Source organism: Pipra filicauda, unplaced genomic scaffold (assembly GCF_003945595.2).
Source record: "Pipra filicauda isolate LSUMZ 115617 unplaced genomic scaffold, ASM394559v2 scaffold16_size7369187_pilon, whole genome shotgun sequence".
Classification (NCBI taxonomy): Eukaryota; Metazoa; Chordata; class Aves; order Passeriformes; family Pipridae; genus Pipra; species Pipra filicauda.
In genome coordinates, this window is record NW_024104207.1 from 5,007,758 (window position 1) to 5,020,178 (window position 12,421).

Below are 12,421 nucleotides of genomic sequence, written 5' to 3' on the forward strand. Positions count from 1 at the left end.
AGGAAAGTAGGTTTATAAAATGCAAACAAACAAAATCATCGAAAAACCAAACCAAAACAACAAACTACCACAAAACCCCCCACAAACAACCACAAATAAAACCACCCAAAACACTTCTAAATGAGGAAATAAGACATTCCATTAATGAAAAACATACATCTGACAACAAAGAATTGGATAAAAGACCAAATTTGTCATCTGATGTTTTATTTGTTTTATTTGTTCTAACAGAATATGGAAGCTGAGATAAAAAGCAATGCTAATATTCAGGCTATAACAAAAGAGCTTATCAGCAGATGTTTTCCATGCAATTGAAACACAGAGATAAGACACCACACATAAGTATCTTCTCTGGGCTTTTAGCTCCCTGACATGTAGCTTGATTTCTGTAGCAGGTAAAATTGTCATCTGAAATCTGGCATAGCATCATCCCCCCCAAAAGCAGAGACAGGAAAGTCAGCAGCCATTACATATGTAAGCCAGCATGTCTGAAAGTCCGAATAGTCCAGCAGATTACCATGCAAGATCTAATAGCAAATAGTACTGCCTGAAGAGTGATGCCAAGACAACAAATTTTCTCTAAACAAATAAAGTTGAACTGGAACAGAGGCAGCAGCTGAAAGATCTCATCCTGAACACCACTCTATAAATTATTTTCTGTTTTTTAAAGATTAGTGTACTTGGTTTACAACAGCCTAATACCCTTCCACTTCTGATTTTCTCATCAGAAAGCTCAGAAGCACTGAATCTAACAGCTGTGAGTCAAATTACAGGCTATTCTACAAGGCTCATGCTCACATGAATCAAAATCTCTGCTTGAAGATAAAGGGTAGGAAGAATCACCGAAATCAACTCTGAGGAGAAACATTTTCTTCAACTTAAAGAAAAATGCACTTATCTACTCAACCCGAAAATAACGACACTAATAAAAGGCTCACTTTTTCCTTCTCTAGTGGTCTGCATTGCTTTTTGAACATGTGGAGCCACCCACTGTAACGCTACATAGAGCAGCAGTAAAAAAAAAAGCTTACCTGTCCAACAATGCCAACAATGTAAGTCGATCATACCAGACCTTAATCCATTTGCCAGGGAATATAACAAATCTGTAAAACTGCCTGTTCAGTTTCCGTTGTGCTGAAGAACATGAAGAATCCTCAGGGTCCTGGTTGGGTTGCTACAAAACCAAACCAGAAATACACAAAGATCTCTCACACTGACATATAGCTGCCAGAAAAACAGATGTTTAAAAGGCCAAATTTACATGAAGAATTAGATTTTTTTTTCCTAGCATATTTACTTTCTTCATTTTAAATTAGAAACAAAAATATCACACCAGCTTAATCACTGCAGATGGACAAAAAATATACCAGTTATGGAGCTCAACAGTGATAACATATTTTAAAAATGAATACTAAACATTAATTTAAAAATAATTATTTTTTAGTCCCAATCCAGTGCTTGTCTAAAGTTTCTAATTGAAGATTTTTCATGTATCAGGCTAATTACAGCACAACACAAAAACACACATGACAGGACAAATCCTTGGCTTTAAATTAAAAAAAAAAATCAAGTAGGCTTTAGGGCCTAGAGATGTGAGTTATCAGCTCTCCTTCCAGAACACAGCTTTGTTTATCTTTCCTGAGATGCTTTAAATACCACATCAGGTATGCCTCCTCAAGAAGAGCAAGAGGAGAAAAAAATTGCAAACAAGCACAAACTGCATAAACATCCCTAATTTAAGACCCTCTAATCTTACTATCACAATCATAAATCCATCCTTTTGAATATCGCTTCTGTCAGATTCTAAGGCCTTTTCTTGTCTGTTTGAACTACAGTATTTCAGATCTCCCCAAACTCTACACCTGCACTCCTTCACCACCACTTGTGGGGAGAGAGGCTTATCTACAGACCATTAGCCAAGCCTGCAAAGTTAGACAACAAAAAAAAAACACCTCTACAAAGCAGTGATTTCTTTCCAAGGTACACCACCATTAACTGATTTTATGGAGGGGGGAATCACTTATTCTTCCTTCAAGAAGAAGAATTTGAGATTTCAAATCATTGTGAAGTCTAGTGATTTTAAACCTCCTTCTACGCAGCCTCCTCTTTCCCACCCCACCTCCCCTGCCCTATTAAAGATAATGGATCAATAAATATACCTATAATAGAACTCTAGCAATGTCTATGTTAGAATTATTTACGTTACATTAACTTTCCTAGTCAAGGAAGAGGAGTTCTGTGTGAAGTAACTGATTGTCATCTTGAATTGTAACTGTTAGCAAAACACAGTTTTTTAAACAACTTCTCCGCCTCCACAAAGCAATTGGTAATTTTTTTCTCAGATTATCGGAATAATTCTATTCTTCACTTTTCAGGAAAAGGAATTTTACACACAGTTTACACATGACAATGCATTGCTGCGCATGGCAAACATGAGGTGAAACAGGATAGAGTAAGCTCTGGAGAAAGAAATTCAAGTTTAGGCATTTTATCTCATGCCTCCAGTTGACTAAAAGTGTACAACCATGCAGAGGAGCTCAACTTCTACTAGTGCAGCACAATAACTCATGTTTCTGAGGATTGAAACATGCAGGGGGATGCTGGACTATTTGGCATTCTTTCATTTATTAACAATTCCAAGTTATTTAAAAGCTGTGAGACCAACTGGAATCCTTTTACTATGCTGATTTTAAAATCTAAAAGTAGTTTATGTAATCCAAATTTTAACATTTTTATTAACACTTTAAAAAGTAACTTAAATATGGGGTTGGGGCATTTTTAAAGAAAAAACATGTTTTAAAATATTACAGTTGCTAATACTGGCATAGTTTTGTTATTCTTGGGTCCTCTTACCCTCACAGAAAGTAAAGTGAAACTCAGTGAACCACAATCATTAACTTCACTGGTCTACTGTAGATCAATCACCATAACTAAATAAAAAAATCAAAATGGTGGCAAAGACTTCATTAAAAACACCCGTGGATCTGATTGTTCATTCTTCAGAACAGCTTAACACATATTTAGCTGAGTGCATAAGAGAACATTTTGATTCCTGAGAAACTGTAACCTTTGGATGAAGTTCACCACGTGAGGCTTGCTGTACTTGGGCTGGAGTCAGACTTTTGAGCCGCATTTGGGAAACTCAGATTAGCCCTGAGCAAGTCACTGAAGTCTAACTGTGCCTCCTATCAAAAAAGGGCTTATGAAAATTCACTTCATAAATTTATGTGGTGTCAGAGACAGCCTGAAACCCTAGCTTTATTGAAATCAATAACAACACTTTTTCTGACTTATGTCAGAATTTCATGTTTAATTTAAAAAAATCCAGAAACCAGGAAGTTCTGAAATTACTGCCTGACCTTGCTGCAAACTTGCTATGTGACCTCCAACAACACCTTTTACTTCTTAATGGAGCAGTTTTCCCAAAAGAGAAAGGAAAAAAAAGAAGAAAAAGATAAGCATGACAATTGTTCTCTAATTTACAGGCAGTTTACAAGATTATAAATATAATCTGAGCCTTTATATAGAAGACACTGTCCAAATCTGAAAGACACAATTTGAAACAATTTTCTGATTTTTAATTTAAAATACCTACTTGATTCAAGTTGCTTCAGCTTTACATTCCTGTGCAAAATCTAAGATGAAAGTTAATTAACTGTCATTTTAATGTTACTCATAAATATCAAACTAGAATTCGCTGTGGATGAGAGAAGGGTAAAGGAATTCCAACTTACACCCCTAAGCCACTGGTCAGAGACCCCAAACACTGTGCAGTTCATGTCCACATAATACCATGCAAAATGAAGTCTGAGGGCCTTTTTCTTTTGCTGTATTGAGGAAGTGGCTTTGACATTCCACAACAGACATTCGGAAGTCTAACTGCCCAACTCGGAAAAGTGAAACCAGACATAAGGTTTTATGATAGTAATGAATCTGGAATAAACACTTCATACTATTAAAATCTGGTGGTGTGTCTAAAATCCTAAGAGCTTGTGTCCTCTTACAAATGAGAGAAGACTGAAGATAGATCAACTTTTTCGGTGATAGAGTCTTTAAGTACTCTCCTAGGACACTACTCAGTATCAGTAGGAAACAGCTGAATTGCATCCATCAATATAAAACACATCTTCTCCCACATGCGCAATATCAGGAAAAGTAGTATAGAAAACAAAACAAAATTGTCTCAGGAACAAGCCTGAAGCATTTGTTTACAGAGCAGTTCATCAAGATGCTAGAAATTCAGATATTACAATGTACCCGTGGGTTTTCTGAAAGGGTCCTTCGTGCCACCATCAGTAGGAGCTGCTGCTGAAGTGCACTTGCTGCTTGATCCCCAGAAGATGGCTCTTGGCTCTCTGAAGTGGTAGTACTAGAGGAGCTGAACTGTATTTCACTGTGCACAGAGGAGAGAAAGGAAAGCGACTGTTTTAAGCAGCAATATTTTCCTAGTATTTCTGAAACATTACAAGAGAAAGCCTGTAATTACACTACTGGCTGGCTCACAGGGCATGGGAACCTTCCACGTCCATATCTAAAACCTGGCACAGGCCCACAAAGCAATTAACACCCAAATTCAGATACACTTGGTTTACTACATCCATCACAGAAAAGCTCCTTTTCTGTATCATATCAATTATGATACTTCTGTATCATAATTTTTCTCATCCTGAGATGAACACCTACAATGAATCTCACTTCAGAAGTGCCTTTTTTTGTCCACTGACAATAATTCAGGTTTAGAGCTGCATATCTACAGAGCAAAACTGCAGGGCTGCTACTGCAGAGATCCTGGAACAGCTTTCCAACAAGCTCACTTAGGTACCAAACTAGTCCAGTTTCACCTGCACCAAATTTAGTGAGTACTAATTTACCCTACTGAGAATACAGGTTACAAGAACTTCCTTCTGGCCTAGCAAGAAGACAATACATGAGCTAATTCACATAAGGCTAGCTCAGATATTTTCCATAGTGAGCATGAACTCACTCTTTTTATTGTTTTTATCTTGTGTTTACTGTTTTACGGTGTAGGTAAAGCACTTAAACACTTTATTTGAGGAAATCTGCACTTACAGCAGCAGTGCCTGTTGGGTTGCAGAAACGGTGTGTTACCATAACATGACTGACTGGGTTTCAACAAGAACTGTATTGAAATGAAATAATTATTACTTCAGGAAAAGATCTATTTTGAATACTTCTTTTTAATACCCTTCCAAATGGGGTTTATACATCAGGTGCTCTGCTCCAAGCTCATTACCCCCCTGACTCTGGATACCTACTTCAGCTCTTAGTCCTTTTCTATCTACATGAGGTGAAAGCACCTCAGTGCTCATGCAAGGTAGAGAATACCTGTTGTTCCTATTTTCCATAAAGACAAGCAGGAAAAAAATAGAGCAATCTGCACACAGTAAGCCTGTGGCAGTGCAAAGATTAAAACTCTTGTCTTGCATACCCTATGCCTGCCCCAAAGGCACCTTATTAATTTTAGTTAACTCATCCTTCTTTGCCTTTAGTCGGCAATTCCCAAAGCCTGTCACGTAACCCTTGCTGAGGCTTTAAAATTGTGGCTGTTCTGCACATAACTGGCTGTTAACTTAAGCTGCAGTGGTTGGCATTGTTCTGGGATAAAGTTCAATGTCTGGACAACTCAGAAGCAGGGCTGAAGTGTCACACCAATAGCTTGAAATGCACACACTCTCTCCTTCCTTCCAGGATTTGCTAGCTCTGCCTGGACCAACAGGAATACCATCAGCCTCAAGATGTCATCAGAGGAGCAATCCTACCTCTGGTTTCTGAGCCAGGTAGTTTATGTTTTCAAAGCCTTGATTACTATCAGGCCTGGATTCCAGACCTGATATTCACCATCTGCCACTCCAGCAAAGCTATCAGCTGAGTAGAAATGAGAGCACCTGATCCTAATGGCTTCCTCTGCTCTCCCCATTCCTCCTGCTACAGACAGCAGCATGATCTGCTCCACAGAGTCAGGACATCTGTTATGTTCCCTTTGGACAGTACTAGGAAATCAGGACATGGTCCAACACAACCCACTTGATGTCCTAGCCACAAAGAATCCCTCTGTAAGAACCATCTCCTTTGTCAGCAGTCATTAACAAAACAGTACAGAAGGGTTGGGCAGTAATCCAAGATCCTGGATGACAACCAGAAGATGTAGGCAGGAAGAAAGTAGAGGAAGCCTAGAGGCATGCCTTCTGGGAGTAAGATTCCCACAGACATGGACTACAAAATATGTCTTTTGCATATTTTGAAACATCCTCCTCAAGGGCAACCTTGTCCAGTTTGAAGGAAGGCAATGGATTTGTTTGTTTGTTTCCCTATGATGAGCTACCCTGTTCCTTGTCATTGTGGGTGCAACCCTGGGACTCCCTGTCCACAGCAGGAAAAAGGCAAGTGTAGCCCATGTTACACAGGAACGCTAAGCTGGGAATTGCCACTCAAAAGGTGACCCAACGAAACAGCAGGGGAATAGAACAGTGGTTGCTCATGCCTTCCTAAATAAAGAGTTAATTTTCTCTGAATTTCTGCATTTTATCTGTATTTCTACAAAAGCCAAAAATATTTCTAGATTGGCCCACATCATTTATCCCACATTCATCAAAAACAGAAATAGCAAAAAGACAGAGTAGAGTACCAAGGGAGTCTTATCAGTTCACAGAAATCAAAAATCTTTTACTCACAAGACTTCTCAGAATAAACTTAAAAGATCAAACCATCTCCCATCAGACTCGAAGATAATCAAAAAGCCAGGAGTGCCTATAGTCTGTTTTCTGTTTACAGAAAAAATTCATAGCTCCACCTATCAGCAACTGGCAGAAGAGTCCACAAGCAGCTAGAACACTGACTGTGGGGAAGAGTTGGAAACTTCATAAGCCTGAAAAGACAATTAGGGCAGAGAAGTTGGGAAGGCAGAGCTAGTAAAACAACTATTACAAAATCAGAATCTGTCATCTGGCCTTCATCAGTCTCTCATCTCTCTGTATCTTCTTACTCTCTCCTCATCTTCTATTTCCTTCAGCTCCTGTTTGCTGTTTTTTTCTCCTTATCCCTATTTTCCACACAACCTCCTCCTGACATTCACTTGCTATCTCCTGATGCCAAATTGCTTGCACAGCTACTTAGAAACTGTACATTGATGACATTGCTATCACAGTGACAGCAAATACTAGTAAGAAATGCAAGGTGGTGTTTGTGTTTTTGTAAGGCTATAAACTAGATTCTATAAATTTATTACCATATATAAATAGGAGCAAACACTCTCTAATCATAAAATCATTATAACGGAGCTGATCGCAGTATAACATGGAATCTTGCTAAATAGAAAATCTGTTCATTTGCAGAATCAAATTAATGTTATCGAGATCTGTGACAGTAAACTGCACTGCTAATGTAAGCAAAGGTATAATTGAACTAAATTTTGAATAATAAATTATTAACTAAAAATAACTAAACATACAACCTATGCAGATCAAATTCAAAAGCTACATAGCACCCTCTACCGATAAGTGAATATAAAATCAGGAATTTTTTTCTGGATCATAATTCCATTTTGTAAGAACACTGAGCAAACATAAGCTAGTGAAGCAATCATTTAACACAGAGAATGGTTTAGTATAACCACATAGGACTGGAAAAAAAATTTTCCTTCTCCCTCTCTGATTAGAATCACAGAATACGCTGAGTTGGAAGGGATCCATCAGGATCACTGAGTCCAACTCCTGGCCCTGTGCAGGACACCCAAGAATCAGTCTGTGATAGTTGCCTTATACAACAGATAATTTGGCCTGAGCCATTCAAATATAACCCAGCCTAAGTCATCCCCTTTGTTAGGATTAGCTAGCCTTGAGTATGAATACCTCTCAAGGTAAGCTCATTATACAGGCACACCTCAAAGAATTCCCTGTTAATAAAGCTGTTTTGCAGGTCTTGGCTAAATTTCATTTTAACCTGCATATAGGAGAAAGGACAGGGAACCATGTCACCAGTGTCACAACAGTCACAGTAACAAAGCACCTTCCTCTTGCTCCTCGTGTACTTAAAACCAGAAAGATCCCACTAGACTGCTTAATACAGCTGTCTGGGTCACTACAAATTTTAGCAGTGTGTAATAAATATCCACAGCAATAAAAAATAATGTAGCTGAAAGCTGTTTGTAATACTCCCTAAAACACTGCCTTTAAGTGGTGGTAAGCAGCTATGGTTGTGAAGTCTGAAGAAGAGCCAGAGGGCAGCTCAGAGTTGGGAATCTCGGGTCCTGCACATTCAACAAGCAGTCACTTCTGTAGTATTGATCTGAGGTGCATCCAAAGTACTTGCCAAACTGAGACCTGAGCGATCTGGCTGTACAAGAACCAGCTAGTACTGAAAACACAGTAGGAACTCCTAACACCCACACTTTTGTGCCCTTTCAAAACACTCGGTTTGCAGCTCAAACGTAACTGTCCGGACTGACATCAAGAGTATTGGATCAACATCAGCCCACAGCTTACCAGTGGCACCTCTGTTACTCAGTGTCATTCCTGGTGTCTTCTTACCATCATCTCAGCAGCTTTGCTCCTTGTCACCTAAAAAAGTCTCCCTGCCATCTCGCATCCCAATCTCTTTCAAACTTCATCACACAGGCTTATCACTACATCTCTACTTATTGCTTGTTAGGCCTCTACTAGAAAGGTGCCAGCACTAATCTGACCAGAGTATTGCACAATTCAGGACTGACACTAAAGCTATTAGTTGTGGATGTCGCTTCTTTTAAGCAGCACATGACTTACAGTTCCCTAATGTACTACTGAAAAAGAAGACAGACTCAAAAGCAATTTAAAGCATACAAGAAGATTGAAATATGCCAGCGATAGCCACATTAAGACTGGATAATTATGTGACAAATCCAATCATAGCAAACATAAAAAAAACATGAAGAGGAGGCACTGTTCACTTTTTTGGTAAGATATTAATAGTTTCATAAAGAATACAATTAATTCAGGATGTGTAGGTTAACTTTCCTCAGTGGTTACATCTGAGGAGAGCTCAAGCTAAGGACAAAATCTCTCTTAAATCTTGTTCGTACTTTGCTACTTCTACAAACATGTACCCCTACCAATAAAAAGACAGGTTATCCAAGTTTACAGAATGGGAAAGCTGGATGTAGCAATGTACTGACATAATAGACAGAAAGGATATCAAGATCACTGTTAAAGTTTTGCAATAGACTACAAAATGAGCAGTGGTACATACTGAGTCAGCTACTGCAGATGGACAGAAAGGCCTTACAAAGCATGTTCCCAGTGGCATTGTGGTCAATATGAAGGCAGGTGATAAGAATGGGGTCCTCTTGGTACATTCTTACTTCCCAATATTCAGATATTTTTATTTTGCTAATAAGCGTGTAAATTGATAATATGCAAGCCTATTACATTTCAAAGCTAAGATAAACGTACTAAAATCTTTAAAAACAAACAACATGTGTTATCTAATAAACTAAAGGATGCATTTTGAGAAGATGCAGGTTTACTGGAATAAATGCATTAACAGCACCCAGGGTTCCATTATCTCCTGAGTACTTAAAAACATCCCTTTTTTAGCTCTCCTTATGAAAGGGCGGGGGGAGGGAAGAGAGGTCAGTCCCAAAAGCTGAAGGACTCCATAAACTCCTAGTCCTGAGCAGGATTTTGCTGCCATCATGCGGCAGCATAGCCCTCTCACATCTCCGAGTCTTAATGTGCCAAAAACATTGGCTTCCCTGCCCTGTGTTCAGCGAAAGAAGGGCTAAAAACCCGTACACAAATACAGGAAAGGATTTTAATCGGCCAAGCCTAATACAAGGGTTTCCTCCTGTTCCTTGCAAGCCAGGAGGAAAATGCTACTGAGTTTGTAAAGAGTTCTTTTCAGAAAAATCCATGGCTCCATTATGATCCAAACATTACCATTTTCAGTGCACACACGCACACACCACGTTCATTTATGAGTTCAAGCAGCACTGTGCCCAGGGGAGTGGCTCATCTGAAATCACTCAATCCCAAAAGGGACCATATAACATTTTTGCATCCATGCAACGTGCTTGGCTGCAGAACTGCAAAACCTGACAGGCAGCATTAAGAAATCTTTAAGATTCAGCTGCCTATTACTAGAGCAGTGAGAGATTTTGTTATTTGGGTCACCTTGCTGAGAAACACAAAGATGTTTTACTGATACACTATTTTGTAATTCTAAAACAACACTTTGAAACACCACCAAAAAAAGAAATCTACTCTTAAGTTTACTCTCTCCTATGAGGAATAAACCTCAAAGGTTCAGGGGATTTTCCAGCAGTGAATATACTAAAGTATTAATGGATTTATAAAGGAGACATACAGTACCACTAAGGCATTCAGATAGACTTTCGTATAGTATAATGCACTCAAGTAGCTTATTCAGGGACGTGAATGTAAATCAAATAAGTTAACTCATTGATTTGACAGAATTCTCTCTTTTGCCCAGGGCCAGAAACATCGGCACTCAGCAGGAGTACTGACAGGTAGCTTAAGTTATTTTTTTAATACTTGTTAGTCACTATTTTGCTGCAACTACTTTTTTAAACCATTGGTCCTTCTGATGCTGAAAATAAAAATATTCTCAAAACAAACAAAAAAAGTATGCCATTTTTTTAAATGGAGGTCTTTATCTGTACTGCAAAAGATTTTAGATTCTAACTATAACATAGCCTTTTAGAAGCTTGGTTTTAGTGTCAGAACCTCATCTAAAAAAAAAGAAAGTAAAGAGTATAGAGGATCAATTGCTCAGATAGAACAAGCAAAGTCCAATATGAATGCATGATTTTACTGGTATGGTTGAACCATGTGTGGTAATGAAAGATACATAAATATAATTTTATCCTACATAAAATTATATTATTTTAATAACATTACACTTAAATTCAAAGATACATGACCAAGAAAGTAGATAAGGCTCAAACTGGAATTTTTTTTTAAAGGTATATGGATTATATATATATACAGTTGATTTCAAGTGAAAGCCCAAGTTTCACTTACGCAGCAAGGAAATCTGCACCTAAGACAAAGGTGCTTTTTACTAAGAGCTGGGCAATCATTCCTTGTTTGTGTTGGTTTTGGTTGGGGTAGAGTTAATTTTCTTTATAGTAGCTGATATGGGACTATGGTTTGGATTTGTGCTGAAAACTGTGTTGATAACCCTAGGATGTTTTAGCTATTGCTGAGCATGGCTTACACAGAATTAATGCCTTTTCTGCTTCTCACAGCACCCCATCAGCAAGGAGGATGGGGGTACACAAGGAGCTGGGAAGCAACTCAGCCAGGACAGCTGATCCCAATTGACTACAGGGACAGTCCACACCATATGGCACTCAGCATATAAATCAAGATGAAGAAGAAGAAAGGCGGGGATGTTTGGAGTGATGGTGTTTCTCTTCCCAAGTCACCATGACACATGACGGAGCCTGGCTTTCCTGGAGGTGGCTGAATACCTGCCAGCCCAGAGAAAGTGGTGAATGTATTCCTTGATTTTCTTTGCTTGGGTGTGTAGCTTTTCCTTTATCCATAAACTAGTGGGTTGAGATAAAGAGAGTTTTTCTCACTTCTGACTTTTACCCCCCTATCCCATCGGGGGAGTAAGCAAGTGGCTGTATGGTGCATAGTTGCCAGCTGGGGTTAAACCATGACACTGTTCCCGTTCTCAAATACTTCAGATGCAGGCCACATCCATTTCTGTGGCCTATTTTACATATTTATTTTTAACTCCAGCTTTTACTACACATATGCAGCCTAGTAGCCTCCTGATGAAAATTATGGTTATTGCTGGCATGTTGTCAGACACATAAAGTGATAAACTGCAGCAAGAAGTCCAGCACTTACACCTATATATGCATTTGAATCAATCAAATGCTTTTGCATCACAAAGGTAAAAACTAGGATTGTTCTGAAGAGACATCAACTCTCCCTCTTAAAAATCAATACATGTGTATCCTGCACAGAAATGGGAGTTTCAATATGGTTTTCTTCTTAGGAATTTAACACAGGACAGAAGGAAATGCATTCAAGAACACAAGCAGTATTCTTATAAACTACATCCACTAAAACCTAGAGTATTTCTTGAAAGGAATATAAACGGCCAAATGCTTCCACAGCTTATACAGGCACAACTCCAGTTGGCTTTAGAAGATCCAATACTTGACTTGAGAGACAGAATTGGCCTATCCTCAAAAAGTAGCCCTTAAATTTTTTCTACATAAGAATAAAATCCTCTACAAAGACCATTTTTTCCTTGGAGCTACATGTATCTCAGTTTTTCAGCTAACAGAAAAAACATTCCTGGGTTGGAATGGACATATCCACATCAGGATTTTAAGTGTAGACCACCTTCTGTATTTTCTGAAAAGTACTTAACTATATCATATGTG

At 38.6% G+C, this 12,421-nt stretch overlaps 1 protein-coding gene across 1 annotated transcript in view; it reads right to left on the reverse strand.

Moving 5' to 3' along the window:
- PCNX2 (pecanex 2) overlaps positions 1–12,421 on the reverse strand; it is a 156,050-nt gene that overhangs the window by 113,854 nt on the left and 29,775 nt on the right. The window contains exons 9-10 of the mRNA XM_039379509.1: positions 4,258–4,393; positions 1,032–1,174 (exon numbers count right to left, since the gene is read on the reverse strand). Of these exons, the coding sequence (XP_039235443.1) occupies positions 1,032–1,174; positions 4,258–4,393 (279 nt within the window). The remainder of the gene's footprint in view (positions 1–1,031; positions 1,175–4,257; positions 4,394–12,421) is intronic.